Genomic DNA, 19,562 nt, shown 5'->3' with positions numbered 1-19,562 from the left:
ATATTCTCTCTCTGGTGTAGTCTTGGGAATACTGTACAGTGTGGACCCATAGATATTCATGAGTGATGTATTATGGCTTTGTTTAAAGGGGTATTCAGGCTCTATACATCTGAGTGCAGCCCCAACATTCTGTGCCGGGCGCTGCCTTTGAGACGGGGACGTGATGTCACTCCCACGCCCCTAGTGACGTCAAACCACGCCCCCTCCATTCATGTGTATGGGAGGGGGCGTGGCGGATGTCACACCCCCTCCCATAGACATGAATGGAGGGGGCGTAGCATGATGTGACATCACTAGGGGGCATGGCCGTGACATCACATCCCCGTCTCAGAGGCAGCACATGGCACAGAATGCAGTGGGTTTGCAGTGGCCCCAGCGGCAGGACCCCTGCGATCATGCAAAAATGTATAAAGCCGGAATACAACTTTAACCCTAATATAGCTTATTGGTATTTAAAAAAAAAATTGTAAACCAAAATTGTGGCATTTTTGCCAATATTTAATATTTTTATTTTCTTCCAGAATTGGATGGCACGGATAAACCAGACTTGTCTTTGTGATTTTATCCTATTAGGATTTTCCAGTGAAGGAGATTTGCTGTCGCTTCTTATATTCACCGTCTACGCATCGATCCTTCTTGGGAACCTGATCATCTTTAGTGTTATAAAGATAGACAACCACCTCCAGACACCCATGTACTTTTTCTTGAGTTATTTATCTATTTTAGACATCTGTTACTCTTCGGTCACCCTCCCGGCTATGCTAGTCAATGCCATCACTGGAAATAGGAAGATATCCTTCAACGAGTGCTTCACCCAACTCTACTTCTTTGTGTCTCTTGGAGGATCCGAATGTCTTCTTCTGGCCGCCATGGCTTACGATCGATACGTGGCCATATGTAACCCTCTCCATTACCCCGTGGTTATGAATAAGAGGTTCTGCTCATACTTGGTAGGAGGGTGCTGGTTTAGTGGTTTCTTGAACTCGGTCCTTCACACATTGATGACCTCTAAGCTGACCTTTTGTAGACCTTGGCATGTCAATCATTTCTTCTGCGATGTCCCGCCAATGTTAAATGCCGCTTGCACCAACACACAAACCAGTCAGCTGCTTCTATACATAGTCAGTGTTTTTCTGGGAATGACGCCATTCGTGTTTGTCATCGTTTCCTACGTACATATAATCTCCACTATTATTAAGATACCCTCAGCAGTCGGCAGACAGAAGGCCTTCTCCACCTGCTCGTCCCACCTGATTGTTGTCTCAGTGTTCTACGTTACCGCTAACTTTAACTATATCGGCCCGGCACCGGGAGACTCATTTGACATTGTGAGGCTCTCATCCGTGCTGTACAGTGTATTAACACCTTTGTTTAATCCTGTTATTTATTGCCTGAGGAACCAAGAGGTCAGGAGGGCGCTGACAAAGGCTTTCACGGGGAAATATCATCATTTCAAATAAAATAAACATATTAACCGGTAGAAGTAAAGTATTTATTTATATACATTGGAATACATAGAAGGTCAAGAGGGGGGGGGCAGAGCCTCAGGAAACCCCATTATTAGGTTGTGTTTTGCCACAAAGGACAGAAGCCCCTGATGTTCGTCTCCCTCGCAATGTTCTCTCCACGACCATTGAGCCAATTCCTCCATTTTCACCTCTGTGGTCCCTCTGCACAGGAACCTTTTGACAACCCAGAGGGAGTGCAGATGTAGTCCTATGTATCCATGGTCACTGTCATACTGGTCACACTGTCACAAGGGCTTCCGCAGGGTTGTCCCAACCCCCATGGGCTATTACTGTCACAAGGGTGCAGCATAGCCAATGTTGATGGTTAGATGCCCAACAACAGTAAGTCCACCTACTCTATATACATAGGGGTAAAAAAGTATTTAGTCAACCACCAATTGTGCAAGTTCTCCCCCTTATAAAGATGAGAGGCTGTAATTATCATCATAGGTTATAACCTCAACTATGAGAGACAGAATGAGAAAAAAAAAATCCATAAAATCACATTGTCTGATTTTTATAGAATTTATTAGCAAATTATGGTGGAAAATAAGTATTTGGTCACCTACAAACAAGCAAGATTTCTTGTTCTCACAGACCTGTAACTTCTTCTTTAAAGGGGTACTCCGCTGCTCAGCGTTTGGAAAAAACTGTTCCGAACGCTGAAGCTGGCGCCGGGAGCTTTTAATGTCATAGCCCCTCCCCCTCAATGCAAGTCTATGGGAGGGGGCGTGACAGCTGTCACACCCCCTCCCATAGACTTACATTGAGGGGGCGGGGCATTATGCCATGAGGGGGCGGGGCTATGATGTCACGAGCTCCCAGTGCCGGCTCCACCGTTCGGTACAGTTTGTTCCAAACGCTGAGCAGCGGAGTACCCCTTTTAGAGTCTCCTCTGTCCTCCACTCGTTACCTGTATTAATAATCTCGTGAGGGAGAAAAAACAGAAGCACAGGGGGCACTCACTTTTGTATCGTTTATCAACCTGGTGTGAGCCCTCCACCACACCTAAGTGATATACTAACCTGTCAAGTACCCTGATATATGGCTCTTGCGAGTCAAAATATCCTGGTAGTATGGGATGAGGCAAGGTTGGAGTAGAAAAGAGCTGCCGCACTCAGGCCGGTACCGGACTCCCTTAGGGAACCAGTATGGATGCACAGGAAATAGGAAGGAAAAAAATTGGTCTGGGAGGCGCCACTCAAGGTAGGTCACAGATTGAAGACACAGGCCAGCACAGGAAAAATAATATTTTATTTCTGCCAACGCGTTTCGGCGCGCCAACAGTGCCTTCCTCAGGTCCAACAATATATATCTATAGGAATAAGTAAAAGGACATGGAAAATGCAAGCAGTCAATTTAAAAGAATATTGCTTATAGACATAGATAAAAGATGTGCAAATCTGTTTTAGAGAAAGAGCAAAAAATGAGGAATTAGAGGTTTCCAACAGTATAAAAATGCCATTATGAAATCTATAGCATCTGAAGTAAACAGGTACATATAAAGAGAGGCGTTTAAAACCATAAAATATTCCATAGAAACAAGATTTGATATAAGACAAATAAATATATATATATATATATATATATATATATATATATATATATATGTGGTGTCCCGGTACCGTATTTCACACTGTACCTTTGTAGAGGTCCCCATAGTCAGAGTCCCTAGGAACGTCAGGGTCCCTCTTCTTTAGTTATCCCCTCATCACCCCTTAGTTGGTTCATATTTGTATAGAAATTCATATAAATATAAGTGTAAATATGTATATATTCAATTGCCTACCTGTTTAGCGTAGCAGGACCTGCGGGTCATGTGATTAGGTTCAGAACTCTATGGTTTTTGCTAAAGGACCTTTGGTGGTTCTCATGACATGTGATCACCCACAATCCATTGTAACGGTGAGTGACAGCTGATTGGACCAATCCAAAACAGCTCAGCCTCCTGCCCATATAAGGGAGCTGCGCCATCTTGATCGCTCTCTTGTTCCTGCGCTGCCAAGCAAGCAGCATCATTGCTCTTGGGTTGCTGATTCTGGATGAGGTAGGACCTCCGCAGCTTATAAGATAATTTACTAGGCCAAAGCCTTGCGGCCTCGGCCTATATCAAAGCGGTTATACTAAGCAATTCCCCGCTACTCTCCACAAGATCACTGGACCTAAACGCACCCTTAAATCCAGCGGATCTATGCTAAAAAATCTCTGAGAAGCTAAATTGGGCTTATCTGATCCCAACCAACTGTCAATCGCTGCTCAGCTATATCTATAGAGACTCTGTTATCTGGACTGTTACTGTTACTACATGTACAGAAATTCTTCAGTAAAAGTTCCTGCAAGTTTTCAGTTAACAGTGGTTGTGGACAATCCTTTATTCTACATTCACCTATTGCTCTTGGGAAGGGTGGCAATAGGCCCATCAAGATTACAGTGTTTAACCCTCACCCTGGCGTCACGAGTGACAAGGGTTAACAGCGCCCTTTATTATTCTGAACAGCAACACCCTAACTACCCTACACCCCACAAGGCTTTATCCCCCAAGGTTACCTCATATATATATGCATAATATATAAAAATATGTCTCCATTTAGATGAAAACAATATTCAGCACAATCTATGACCATATTTCTACATTTAGATTTAGATACATTTGGGCGAAAAAGGTGTGGTTAAAGAGCAGATATATACATGTACAGAAATACAAATATGGTCAAAAAATCAATGTATAAATAAATCAGGTTCCAGATTTTAGGGGTGAGTGTGCAGTGGTAATAAACATATTGAAACTCACTGTATATAAACCCGCTATGTGGATAGATAGAGTGTCGGTTTAAATATACAGACATTGTTGGAGTGATAAATACTGGAGGTTACACTTACCAATCCTCTGAAGATCTTTAGCTTAGGGAAGCTAAAGGAGGAGGAAGTTAATGAGTGTAATAGCGAGAGGGAACAAAAGGAAGGAGGGGACCAAGAGTAGTGAATGAGGTTAACAGGAATGATTCCAGCCCAAAACATGACTCCGCCACCGCCTTGCTGATGTTGCAGCATTGTTGGAACAGGGTTTCCATCCACTACTCCATCCATGTGGACCATCCAGGGTTGCACGGCACTCATCAGTGAACAGGACTGTCTGTGAGCATTGGTTAGTGGTGGCCGAATAGAAGGTTTATGCACAGTTGCAAGACTCTGGAGGAATCTACACCTTAATGTCTGTGGGACTCCAGAGGCACCAGCAGCTTCAAATATCTGTTTTCTGCTATGTAATGGTATTTTAGCAGCTGCTCTCTTGATCCGATGCATGGATCTGGCAGAAATGTCTCTCAATGTGCCTTTATCTGCACAAACCCGTCTGTGCTCTGAATCAGCCACAAATCTCTTAATAGTGCGATGATCACGCTTAAGTTGTCATGAAATATCTAATGTTTTCATACCTTGTCCAAGGCATACCTCTTTTCGGCAGCAGATAGATCCTTTTTCTTTCCCATATTGCTTGAAAATGGTGTCTGCTTAATAGTGTGGAACACCCACCTTTAGTAGTTTTTCCTTAAATTTGACTCACCTGACAATTTAATTATCACAGGTGTCCGAGATTGTTTTCAGTGATCAAAAGAGCCCTGAGATACAATGCCATCCAGGAGTTAAACTGAAAAACTAAATATTTAAATCTTTGTGACACTTAAATAGAATTGTCATAATAATTTGGAACAGGGTGTACAAATCCCCCCAGTTCTCAATCTCCTGCTGTCCACTGGCTACTACAAATCCCACCAGTTCTCAATCTCCTTCTGTACCATGGCTACTACAACTCCTGACAGTCCGACACCTCCTGCTTATTATGTTATACGCTCTGGCCGCACATGCTGGCTGTGAGCCCATGGTCCCGTTACCTGCTGCTGGTGGGTCTGGGACTCACATCGCGTGACGCGCATGCATCCGAGCCTCAGTCCGTCACTCACCTGGTGCTTCTCCTGCCCCAGCCTCTGCCTCACTGCTCCGGCACACATGTCCCCATCCCCTAGGACACGTGCATGCCGGAGCTTTAAGATTTAAAGGGCCAGTGCACTCATTAGTGTGATTCACCTGTGGCTCATTTATATATTCCTCCACCCTCCTCACTCCCCTGCCGGATCGTTGTTTCCTTGAGCCTGAGAGAAAGCATTCCTGTTATTGCCTTGCCGTGTATCTGATCCTTCACTTTGTGACCCGACCTTGCTTCTCTGCCGCTTGCCTATTGACCTCCTGCCACGTTCTGACTACGCAACTGTGCCGCCTGCCTTGACCTTCTGCTATCCAGACTACGAGCTGCCTTATCCCTCCTGTGCCTCATATCTCCTCAGCCACCTGTGTGGTCGAGCCGTGCAAGGGGTAGCGGCCTGGGTGACGCCTGCTGCAGCAAGTCTATCCCACTTTGTGGTGGGCTCTGGTGGAAGCCAGCGGCACCTTAGACTCCATTCCCTGGTACGGTCCATGTCATCTGCCACACAGGTCCAGCGGATCCACATCCACCGGGGTTCCTGTCTTCTGAAACGTGAGTGTTGCACTGCTCTACCCTGGCTACTTAAACTTCAACCAGTCTGCCTCCTTCTGCTGTTTGCCACCTTTTGCTGTCCACTGGATACTAAACCTCCCACTAGTCCACCGGCTACTACACCTCCCACTAGTCCACCATCTCCTACTGTCTGTAGGTTACTACAACTCCCACTAGTCCGCCATCTGCTGCTGCATCCTGGCTACTACAAATCCAATCAGTCTGTATATAATTAAAGTGTTTGATCTAAGGTTTGTATTTATTTAGGGGCTCTGATCTGTATATATTTTTGCATTTTGAGTCTAATCATTTAGGGATTCTGGATTTCTTTTTATTTTGGGAATTAGACCTTTGCCTTTATTGTGGGCTGGTTTGTGGATTTCTACTTATTTAGGGATCTTGGGTCTGTATTTATTTATTGGTCTAGTCTGGGCTTTGTGTTGACTTCCAGTTTGGAGCCTGCATTTATTTAGGGAGTTTCATCTGGGGGGTCTATATTTTCATGGGGTTTAGTATAGAGGCTGTATATGTATATATATATATATATATATATATATATATATATATATATATATATTTATCCAACCAGATCCCCTAAATAAATCCCGACCCCAAAGAAGAAATCCTAGATACAGACTTACACCAATCCATTAATGAATCCATACCCCCAGACAAGACACCCAAATAAAAACAGACCTTACACCACCCCTCTAAATAAATTGCACCCATGGGAAACATTAAACACTACATGAAGTATTGTATGCCTGTCAGGTTAACAGGTGTTCACATATTACATGGACATCTCTGCTTTAATTAGGGGGTAGTGAGATGGGGTCAACACTCTATAATGTCTAATGGTTTAGTAAGGTATATGACAGGGGTTGGCATGTTGGGACAACTCTCAAGGAAAATGTATTTATAATTTGTACAATGTTTTCCATTCTTTGGTGTAAATTTCTGTTCTTTAATTTCACACAATAATCTAATACATCTAAATTTATATTTTCTTCTAGAAATAATTAACCTTAATGATTAATGACTCCCATAGGGACATGGTGCAGCCTCTGAGGATGTCGTCTATGTATCTTTCTCTGTAGTTGCTGCTCCATGAGGGGTTTTGTGGCTCAATAAATATGAGGAGGTTCACATAACACAAAGCCTTGAAGCAGAAAACACATGTGTCACTATGGAAAATCAAAAATAAAAATAGTAATGTTACCAAAAATGTTTTAGTCCTAATGTCTTTTTGTCTACTAAAATGAACTAAAACTTCTGAAATAACTATTATTGAAAATTAAAAATACAAGGATTAATCCAGGTAAGCAGCAGCGGCCAGCTAAGGTAAATATGTCATGAATGAAGTGTGTTGGTGAAATATGAATTTTTGAATCCTAATTTTGTCATTTTCGGCTGAACATTTAAAAAAATGCAGCTAAAATAAACTAAAATTTTTATAAACTTAAAGAAAATTAATTTATAAAATTAAAACATTAACATTTATCCCTTTTGACTCCAACAGGAGTTTATGTTTGTTTTTGTTTTTTTATCTAGAAACAAATGATCAGACTTTACATAATGATAGCAACATAATGATTGAGACAGCAGATCATGTATGTACAGACACATATGTAAGTAAATCTGAGAGAACCTTTAAAACATTATATATATATATATATATATATATATATATATATATATATAAAACCAATGGTGCAGCACTCCATGAAAATAGAGAAAAAAAACTGTTATAGAGATGATGAGAGATGAGAGATGAGAGAGAGAGAGAGAGATGAGAGAGAGAGAGAGATTAGTTAGTAGCCGTATTAGTCCAGTGATGCAAAAAGCGAAATCATGTGTAGTTGCAGTATCTTGTAATGCATTTTTTATTGGACTAACAAGATTATGTAGAGAAGCTTTCGGGATTCCTCCCTTTATCAAGTCATAAGAATTTCTGAGCTCACAAGGAGAAAACACAGGTTCTATCTCACAAAATATGCAGGGGTTAAAACAACATATGTGGAGAATGGACATTAAGTTGGGGTTTGTTTCTCTCTGTATTGCAGCAGGTGTTCACGTGGTGTTTGAAGAGCAGAGTAGATTTTCTTATGGATGGTCCTTGGTTTGTAACCTTTTTGATTACATTTCTCAGCTAGCGTTTGTAGATGTCTCTGTCATCAGGGTTGGAGCAGATGCAGTGGTACCTGATGGCTTGGCTGTATATGATGCCTTTCTTGGTGTGGGACGGATGGGAACTTAAATTGTGTAGATAGCTGGATCGGTCTGTGGGTTTTCTGTATACAGATGTCTGTTTTGTGTCCTTGTTTATAGTTACAGTGGTGTTCAGAACGTTTACACTTTCTGTAGAGAAGTCCATTTTGAGTTTGATGGATGGATTAAATGTGTTGAAGGCATCATGAAATAGTTTGAGTTTATCCTCTCCTTCAGTCCAAACAATGAAAATATCATCAATGTATCTGTAGTATCTGTAGGGTTTGTGAATTTGGGTATTCAGGAATCGCTCTTCAAGGTCAGCCATGAACAGATTGGCATATTGTGGTGCCATCTTGGTCCCCATAGCAGTTCCCATCATCTGTAGGTATATTTCATTGTTGTAGCTGAAGTAGTTGTGTGTGAGAATGAATTCTATTAGTTTGGTGATGATCTGAGGGCTGTATATATGGTTGAGGGTCTGGGAGGAGAGGGACAGTGAGCAGGCCTCAATTCCATCTCTGTGTGGGATGTTACTATACAGAGATTCTACGTCCATTGTTACCAATATGGAGTTGGCAGGCAAGATCGTAATCTGACTCAGTTTGTTAAGAAAGTCAGTGGTGTCCTGTATGAAGCTACTGGTGCGTGTAACAAAGGGTTTTAGTGTGTTTTCTACCAAACCAGATATCTGTTCAGTTAGTGTGTCCATACCTGTTATTATTGGTCTGCCAGGGTTTCCAGATTTGTGGATTTTTGGGAGCATGTAGAATGTCCCTGTTTTTGGTGGGTATAAGTGTCTCTAATCCTTTTTGTGAGAAATCCCGAAAGCTTGTCTCTACATAATCTTGTTAGTCCAATAAAAAAGGTATTACAAGATACTGCAACTACCGATGATTTTGCATACATATATATATATATATATATATATATATATATATATATGTGTGTGTGTATAAAATTTGCAGCACTACTTATCTCAATGTCCAATGTGGTTCCAGCGCCAGAATAAGATCAAAGTCCAAACAGTTGTAGAAAAACAACAATGGCTCACATAACAGCAGTAATGTTTCTGTCCTACTATAGGACCATTTTAAGCTCAATGACAAATATAAAATAAGGGGTATTTATAGCCAAAATACACTAGTGCAATCAATAAAGTGTTAACAATATTCACTCAAGAATTTTTACATATAAAGCGTATTAATATTACAAATATGCGCATAAAATCTCATATACAAAGTGCTTCAGGTCATAGATCGTGTATAAATCAAAGTGACCCGTGTTGTAATATAAAAACAGCTTGAAAAACACATACAGTTCACCTGTGAATAGATCATTGAAAATAAGCATACATGAATTAGAAGAGGCACGCGCGGCCTATCGTCTCCAGACAAGAGGCTTTCCTGAGTAATGCATCCATCTTTCTAGGTCAGGTAGTCAGAACATATGTATTTAGTTCTAAGTCTTACATTGGAGACACAAGTGACTTTCTTTTAATGATCAGAGACATTGACATTCCAGCTAATACCATTTTGGTTTCTTTAGACATTTGTAGTCTATACATGTCCATTGACCATCAGAAGGGGCCCACTTATTTTTGATGAACAATATTATTTACAGTTGGTTGGTACCGACATGGGGACAAATGTGGCGCCCATGTATGCAAATCTGTATGTGAGTTCCTTAGAGGAAGGCATGGTCAACATTGTCTGGGGTGGTGACGGTACATTGACGATCTCTTCCTCCTCTGGACAGGATCCCAGAACACATTATAACATTTTTTTGCTTTTTTGAATGACATAGACACAAATATTCAATTCACAATGACACATTGGACATTGTTAGTTTCCTACGACATGACGTTTCGGTTGACAACAACAGGCTACGGACGAATTTATTTACTAAGCCAACTGATAAAAACACATTACTACATTGTCGGAGTAGTCATCCTAGAAAGATGATAAATTCTTTGCCGTTTAGCCAGATGTTAAGAGCTGGGAGCATAGTTGACAAAGTGAAGCTTGTAGACACATTAACCCCTTAAGGACAAGGCCCATTTTGGCCTTAAGGACCAGACCAATTAATATTTTAGCATTTTCGTTTTTTCCTCCTCGCTTTCTAAAAATCAATAACTCAAAAACCATATATTTCCATCCACAGACCCATATGAGGGCTTGTTTTTTGCGTCACCAATTGTACTTTGTAATTACATCATTTATTTTACCATAAAATGTACGGCACAACCAAACAAATATTATTTATATGGGAAAATGTAAATGAAAATTGCAATTTAGCAAATTTTTGAAGATTTTGTTATCACGCTGTACACTTTCCGGTAAAAATTACATGTTTTCTTTATTCTGTGGGTCAATACGATTAAAATGATACCCATGTTATATGCTTTTGTATAATTGTACTGCTTAAAAAAAATGTAAACTATTTTAACAAAATTTGTATGTTTGAAATTGCCCTATTTTGACCACCTATAACTTTCTCATTTTTCCGTATATGGGGCGGTATGAGGGCTCATTTTTAGCGCCATGATCAGTAGTTTTGATCAGTACCACATTTGCTTAGGTTATACTTTTTATAAATTTTATATACATTTTTTTTGGAATAAAATGTGACAAAAAAGCAGCAATTTTAAACTTTTTAATTTTTTTTTACATTTACGCTGTTTACCGTATGGGATAATTAACAATATATTTTAATAGTTCAGACTTTTATGCACGCGGTGATACCAAATATGTGTATTCATTTTTTTAACGCTTTCTGGGGGGTAAAATGGGAAAAACGGATGTTTTACTTTTTATTGTGGGGGAGATTTTTCAAATTTTTTTATTTTACGGTTTTTCACTTTTTTTTACACTTTAATAGTCCACATAGGTGACTATTTATAGCAATCATTTGATTGCTAATACTGCATAGAGCATAGCACTGATCAGTGTTGTCGGTGATCTTCTGCTCTGGTCTGCTCGATCTCAGACCAGAGCAGAAGACCCCAGGAGACAGCCGGGGGGACCCCCGCTGCCATGCTGGATGATCGGATCCCCGCAGCAGCGCTGCGTGAGATCCGATTATCCACTCAAAGTACCGCACTGCCACAGATGCATCTGAGGGGTTAAATTGCGGACATCTGCGCAATTGCGGAAGTCCGCCATTACCAGCGGGTCCCTGGCTGCTTGCGGTCATGGCATCGCGTAAATGTACGTCATGGTGCGTTAAGTACAACAGCACCATGACGTACATTTGCGTCCATTGTCGTTAAGTGGTTGAAGAACATGGCGTCCAATTTTCTTGAGAGGTGTTGCCCTTCATGTGTAGTAAATACACATAAGAATAAGGTATTTTTGTTAGAGAGAAACCACCTTGCATCCTAAATACTGATCTAAACAAGATCGGATACCATTTATATCGATTTATCATCCTAAGAGTATCTCTATTTCAAAGATACTGAATAGACATTGGTACATCCTTTGAGATAGTTTCCAGGACGGGGCGTGACGTCACACGAGGGGCGGAGTCCTGACGTCACGGACTTCCATTCCAGTGGTCGCGACCGAGACCCTCCAGTGCTTCCGGACAACAAACAGGTGGGTGCCGCATGCAACATTGCGGGGGTCCCCAGCGGTGGGACCCCCGCAATGGATAGGGGATAAGATGTCTAGGGTGGGAGTACCCCTTTAATTGTGGATTATTTTTTGGTTGAAATTTTTCATTTTCATTAATTTTATTTATTTTAAAACATTTTTGTTTGTTTTGTTCTATACATTTTTTTCAACATTTTTCTATTTTCTTATTTTTCTAAGATATATTATTCTGCCTCTCCAGTCTAAGCATTGAAAGTGTGATCTCTGAAACTTACAGTTTGTGATGAGATAGCAGTAGCCTCCAATCTTATTGAAATTAGTTGGATGAGATGAAGGATGAAGCAAAAAGACAAGACTGAAGGGAGGGGAGGAGTCAAAACTGAGAACAAAATGAAGCGGAGAGAGAAGGGACACACAGGATAAGAAGGCAAACCACGTGTAACATGACATATATTGTTATACTATTTACTTTGCTATTTATTATATTTCATCTAATTGATCCCCCTGATGTGCATAACCTTTCTATATCCCCCATGTACATGTAAATACAGCTAATTAGACATGGTCACCTGGTGATCTAAGGGAAGGTGGTAATGACGCGAGTGCGAGCGTCCCTTGTTTCCATAGTATCTGACCAGATGATAGATGAGGACCATGTGACTTTGATCACGATCTTGGTCAACTGACCGGAACTTTGTTTCCAGGTTCTGAACTCCAGCGCAGGCGCAGTGACCGGCGACCAACGCCAGGGGCGCTATGTTTGTTTACACAGGGCGGGTGAGCGGGCCTCTTCTAATACATGTATATTTATTTTCTGAGATCTATTCACAGGTGAACTGTATATGTTATTAACTGTATACGTATGTTTTTTAAGCTATGTTTTTATATTACAACACTGGTCCCTTTGATTTATACACAATATATGCACTGCAGCCCCTTATATATGAGAATTTCTGCGCATATTTGTAATATTAATACACTTTATATGTAAAAATTCTTGATTAAATATGTTAACACTTTATTGATTGCATGGTGTGTTTTGGGTATAAATACCCCTTATTATGTAGTTGTCACTGAGCTTGAAAATGGTCTTATAGTAGGACAGAAACGTGGCTGCTGTTATGTGAGCCAATAAATTCACTACTTTGTTTCACTACTTTTTTGGAGCGCTGCACCATTGGCGTTTTTCTACAACTAGTGCTGTAACTTTTTTTTGTGTGTGTATATATATATATATATATATATATATATATATATATACACACATACATACATACATACATACATACACACACACACTGGGGCAAAAAAGAATTCTGTCAGCCACCAATTGTACAAGTTCTCCCAGTTAAAAAGATGAGGCTGTAATTTTCATCATAGGTTATAACCTCAACTATGAGAGACAGAATGAGAAAAAAAATCCATAAAATCACATTGGCTGATTTTTAAACAATTTATTTGCAAATTTGCTAATTCTGGTGGAAAATAAGTATTTGGTCAATAACAAAAGTTCATCTCAATACTTTGGTATACAGGTAACGAGTGGAGGACAGAGGAGACTCTTAAAGAAGAAGTTACAGGTCTGTGAGAGTCAGAAATCTTACTTGTTTGTAGGTGACCAAATACTTATTTTCAACCATAATTTGCAAATAAATTCTTTCAAAATCAGACAATGTGATTTTATGGATATTTTTCTCATTCTGTCTCTCATAGTTGAGGTTATAACCTATGATGACAACTACAGGACTCTCTTTATAAGTGGGAGAACTTACACAATTGGTGGCTGACTAAATACTTTTTTGCCCCACTTCATATATACATACTAAACCTGCCTTGTTTTATTACATTAACCCCTTCAAGTGGTTTCTGACAAACAACAACAAAAGGGTCCGAATTCATTGGTAGGTTGATCGACCATATATGTACAAAAAGTCTGTATTTCCAGACAAATGGACCAATTTCCCAGTGAATGGTAGGAATTATATATAGAAGTAGTGTAATAAAAATAAACATAACCTTTGTAATAAGTGCATAGGTATTGAGCCGGCTGGGCACTATGTTTGTAAAGGACATCGGTAACATATAGGGTAGCGGAGGTGTAGGGGATTTTAAGAGGTGGATTGGAACTAGCACTGAAAGGGGGTAACTTACAAGGTCAGGAGACGATGACATGAGATGAAGCTGATCACATTACCTGGTAGGTGCGTACTACTCTCAGCCTCCGGCATACCGACTATCTGATTAACTAGTTACCGTTTTGGTGATCTGTTATTCCATTGGATCGCAGTTCCTCAATCACCACAAGTCAGAGGTTATCACTTTCCTCCTTGCATGTGGTCACATTTACCGCCCACAGCCTTGAAAAAGCAGGAGGTGAAATGTTGGGGTAGCTGCGGGTGCTTATTTTAGTTCAATGCCCCTTCTCATTCTACACTAACTGTCTAGACAGAATTATCTTCTATTACATTAGCTGGGGATAAGCCTGATACTATTTAAACATTATTAGACAGTATGTTGTAGGTACACTGGGGGATCATACCTGCTAGCATGTAACATGTATTGCTATCGGCAACCTGTTACTGGCACCTGGACAGGGAGCGCTCTCAGACAAAGTCTTGGATATGAAAGCGCATCACTCAGAGGATCTGACTCTTGGTAACTTGTAACAGTTAATCTATTTATTTCATTTAAACAGGACAAATAAATTGTGTCTTTATTTACTGTTACAACTAAGGTGAGGGTCGGCTGCTGGCTCTCCCGGTATTTGTAGCAGAGACGATCGGCTCTCAAGCTGATAACATTGGGAGAGCTTTAATCAAAGTCACTCCGACTATTGCCCAGTGTTACTGTGAGGTTTACGTAATAGCTGATCTATAAGGTTCTACTGGTCTAGAAGCAGTCTATGTGAGCAGAAATAAAAGAAACAACAACAGCTCAGCAAAGAAGGGGTTGCATTAAACGTTGAAATGCTGTAGAAGACATGCAAGTAAAAAGGGAGAGAGAGAGGAGAAAGCACAGTGTATATACCCCAGCAGCAAAGCAAGGAATAAGTCACTATACTAAGCACTGAAACTGCTGCTGAGATGAGAGGGAAGCCTTGATTTATCTTACATGGACAGTGTAGACCTTCTGGAGAACAGACACAGCTTGCAGGCCCACCCCCACCTTTTCTGTTTTGTCTTACTATAGACAGAATTCCCCTAACAATAGGCAGCAGATTGCAGAGAAGTGAGACACCTAGTGGCCAAGACTTTAAAGCATTACTTCTCGAGTAAGGAGTCATTTTTGTAAGGTAGAAATTGCACTTTATTATTAGTTATTTGTAACCACAGTTACCATTTAAGGCCAAGAGCAAACATGGTGAATATTTGTGCAACATAACAAGCATACAGCATATGGAAAGATTCAAAGTATGATCTTGTATGTCATTCATTAGGCCAGTGTTTCCCAACCAGGGTGCCTCCAGCTGTTGCAAAACTATAACTCCCAGCATGTCCGGACAGCTATTGCACTAGGCTAATTTAATAAGTATGGTTGGTAAAACTGCGGTGGGAAATGTCTATATATATATTATAGGGATATTTATGGGATTGAGAGTCCAGCCGTCCATTACATTGTTAATAGCAAACACTGCCCCACTACTTCATTTGAAGGATATAGGTCACAATCCAAATTTTTATACATATACACCCAAAACTTGACTACTTTTGTGGCCCAAACCATTTCGAACCCTTCTATTGGGCCAACATTGTAAGTGAGACTCCATCATTAAGACCCGTTCTTCTCGAGCCTGCCCCTTCGTAGGAACTTTCTATGGTTATTGACTGATTCTATTTTTTTTCAGAGTTTTAATCTGATGTCAAATCATAATTCTTCGGATTATTTTATCCTGTTAGGATTGTCGGAAGAACAGATTATATTTCCACTTTTAATCTCAGTGACCTACATGATGACCATTATTGGGAATTTTGCTGTGTTTAGCATCATCCAGGTGGACAGCCATCTCCAGACACCCATGTATTTCTTCCTGAGTTGTCTATCGTTATTAGACGTCTGTTACTCTACGGTCACCCTCCCGGCTATGCTGGTCAACGCTATCACCGGGAACAGGAGGATATCCTTCCATAGATGTTTCACACAACTCTATTTCTTTGTTTGTTTTGGAGGATCTGAATGTCTTCTTCTGGCTGTTATGGCTTATGACCGATATGTAGCCATATGTAACCCCCTCCGGTACCCCATCATCATGAATAAGAGGTTCTGCTCAGGCTTAGTTGCCGGGTGTTGGGTCTGTGGGTTGTTGAATGCCGTGTTCCACACCTTGATGACCATGAAGCTGACATTCTGTGAAGATCATCACATCAACCATTTCTTCTGTGATGTTCCTCCAATGTTGGAAGCAGCTTGTAGTGACATCCAAGACAGTCTAGTGTTGTTACATGTGATCACCGTATTTTTAGGGATGTCTCCTTTCCTACTTGTCATGAATTCCTACATACGTATCATCTCCACCATCCTGAAAATCCACTCCTCAGAAGGAAGACAGAAGGTCTTCTCCACGTGTTCCTCTCACCTCATCGTTGTCAGTGTTTTTTATATAACTTCTATGTTTAACTACAATGGACCTATTTCTGGAGATTCCTTCATCGTTGTCCGTGTTTCATCTGTCTTATATAGTGTGGTCCCTCCATTGTTGAATCCCATCATCTACAGCTTGAGAAATAAAGATGTGAAGACGGCCTTGAAAAAAGTACTTGAGACACAGATACAGTAATGAGGAGAACAAGTGTAGTGGGCCAACGAGGGAGGGAAGTCTAGAACATTGTGTGCTCTTCCTCCTTCACCCCGGCATGAAGACATGTATATTCCTTTAGGGAATTCTCAGGATACTACTACGTAGTACTCTCCACTAGTAATGGTTGGCCATAGAACGAGAGTACCAGGACTCAGTACCAAAGTGGCATGAAGGACTCATAGTCATACAATGCACAGGTTGGAGCTGGTAGATTATGGTGTTAAGTGATGGTCAAGTAATTTCAGAACTGGATAGAGACTGGTGAATGGGGTGAAATATAAAAGACGGGTTTTTGGATGTTAGAAAAAACATTGTAGCAGATAAAGGAACTTAATGGACCTTATTGCTGTGGCACAGAGTACTCTGAAAGGTCCTTCAAGACTAGGGCACAGTGGTGTTAGCTGAGGTCAGAGGATTCTAAAGAATTACTATGAATAGAGGTTAACTGGGCAGAGTCCTCACTTATATTCAGAATGGATATGGAGCGGGAGCAGTTAAAAAAAACGGCAGTGCTACACAGCAAGTTTAGTTCATAAACATTACTCTGTCATAAGAGATAGTCGGAGCACTCACCATGTGGGTACAACTGGATATAACTTTATTCTATCTTGAAGATCCTAAACATCTTATCCCCAATCCAGCTGCTGCGACCGCCCCACAATCTCCAGCCCATCACCCTGGCGTTTTAAACTTTTCTGTTCGGAAGGCCAGATTCTGTGGTCGTGAGGTCCACAGCCCTCACACCCCCTCCAATAAACATGAATGAAAGGGGTGCAACGTTACGATCGCTGCCGCCGGAAACTAGCGTTCTGAACTGTGGGGTTTGGCCACTTTGGATAGGGGATAAAATGTCTAGGGGCAGAGTACCCCTTTAACTCCCATCGGTAAACAGGATCAATAGGTGGAGACACACAGGCAGGAACACCTCATCGGGCAGATGACAGCTGTCACGCCCCCTCCCTTCGACTTGCATTTTGGGGGCGGGGTGTGATGTCACGATCTTCTGTTCCAGTGGTCGGGAGCCAGACCCTCCAGCGCTTCCGGAGCTGTAACAGGTGGGTGCCACATGCTATATTACGGGGGTCCCCTGCTGCGGAACCCCCGCGATCAGACATTTTATCCCCTATCCTTTGGATAGGGGATAAGATGTCTAGGGGTGGAGTACCCCTTTAAGCTGAAGGAATCAGCAAAAAGATGTACAGAAAACTTATACAAAAAGGTCAATAGGAACTGATTGATACATTAAAGAAGCACTCTTTTTTTTCTTTCTTATATAGTGCAGCATAGGATATTATTAGAGGATAATGTAGAGGTTCTTGTGCCTTGTGTTTCACTGTTTTAGCTTCTGTGGCAGGCATGGCATATGCTCATTTTGTTTCTGTAATGTCGACTACTTTTCCCATAAAACCTCTGGCTGAGGATGTGGCATTTGATCATTACACCTGGTCAGCACTAGCAGTCTTGATGAAGTTTACCCAGGTTAACTTATTAGCCTCATACGGGTGTCGAGGTCAGGTCACAATATGTGCAGTTATGATGCAGAAGTGCGTATTTTAGAGAAATATTTCCGTAAGGGAAAAGTGATATGATCTATAATCACTAATAAGCTTTTATGAAGATTTGATGCCTTTAGGTTGTGTTTGCACATGGAATTTGCTTATTTTGCATTTTTCACACCCTTTTTACTGCACTTTGCTGTTCCGCTACAATTTTCCGAAATCACTGTAAAAATTAAAAAATTTTACTGCGATTTGCACAATTGTGGTAAAATAGTATGAAAAATTAAATAAAGTTATAGCACAAAATGCCAGACAAGTGTATAACTACTATATATCCAGATCCCATGTAGACAGCAGCAGTATACAGACAGAGCTGGAGGGGTGGAGTATAACTACTGTATATATCCTGATCACAGAGATATCAGCAGTATACAGATAGTGCTTGAGGGGAGGTGTATAACTACTATATATCCTGATCCCATAGAGATAGCAGCAGCAGTATACAGATAGAGCTAGAGAGGAGGTGTATAACTACTATATATATACAGATCCCATAGAGATAGCAGCAGCAGTATACAGATAGAGCTAGAGAGGAGGTGCATAACTACTATATATCCTGATCCCATAGATATCAGCAGCAGTATACAGATCTGGATAGGAAGGTGTATAACTACTACTTAGTGTATAACTACTACTTAGACTATGTGTACGAAACAGCTGTCACGATCTGGGTGTCTCTGGCATCTATGCTCCCCTGCACTTGTATGTATTGTACACCGTAATCTTAATAAAGAAGCTATCGTTCACACAAGAATCTGGTGCGCCACCCCTCCTTTGCTTTTTGTTGCTTTGGATGTCAGCGTAGTTTAGATCCCTTAGGAAGAGTAGGAAGCTGCATAAGCTTAAATCGCTGCAGAATCGGTGGTTACACCCTCACAACTATTTACCCTGTATTTTTGTCTGCTGAACGCTTTTTTTGCTGCATAATTTTGTCCACAGGGGCCAATAATGCAGCCACCATTTTAACGTGGTTTAATGTAAAGGATGATGTTGGTCAATGATAGGTAAGTATACGTTCCTGCGTCATGTGGATGCCGAAAGACAAACAATGGACAACACGTTTTATGTTGGTTTTTGAAATTATACTGAGAAGCAAATAGATCACAGTACAAGTTGTGGATGTGCGGCCATGTTCTGTTTTTCTATTTGTGAGTTACAAGGTGAGCACAGTCCCACATGACCAAGAGATTTTTCTCTAATTTCTTTCGAAATGTTCTATTTTCTTCTCTTTATTTGCGATCCTCATAACACAAGAAATCCTCCAATTCCTTTAAGGTATTGTTGGGGCACAGTTATAGGGAGTGCAGAGGCAAGAGGCCCACTAGAGTCCTGTGCCCGAGATTGCCCAAAGGACCCCAATGTACATAT

The 19,562-nt window shown here is 40.9% G+C and overlaps 2 protein-coding genes across 2 annotated transcripts; both read left to right on the top strand.

Annotated features, from left to right (window-relative positions):
- The first annotated feature begins 527 nt into the window (after positions 1–527).
- Positions 528–1,460, top strand: LOC130293284 (olfactory receptor 5V1-like). Its single transcript, XM_056541786.1, has one exon. The coding sequence runs from the start codon at positions 528–530 to the stop codon at positions 1,458–1,460; it is 933 nt and encodes a 310-aa protein (XP_056397761.1).
- A 377-nt stretch (positions 1,461–1,837) lies between these two features.
- On the top strand, positions 1,838–16,614 carry LOC130293283 (olfactory receptor 5V1-like). The gene is made up of 3 exons (XM_056541785.1): positions 1,838–1,850; positions 7,591–7,649; positions 15,685–16,614. The coding sequence occupies exons 1-3, from the start codon at positions 1,838–1,840 to the stop codon at positions 16,612–16,614; spliced, it is 1,002 nt and encodes a 333-aa protein (XP_056397760.1).
- Positions 16,615–19,562: the final 2,948 nt, after the last annotated feature.

This window comes from Hyla sarda, chromosome 10 (genome assembly GCF_029499605.1).
Source record: "Hyla sarda isolate aHylSar1 chromosome 10, aHylSar1.hap1, whole genome shotgun sequence".
NCBI classification, from domain to species: domain Eukaryota; kingdom Metazoa; phylum Chordata; class Amphibia; order Anura; family Hylidae; genus Hyla; species Hyla sarda.
The sequence above is the reverse complement of the archived record's forward strand: the minus strand, read 5'-3'. Positions and strand labels throughout refer to the sequence as shown.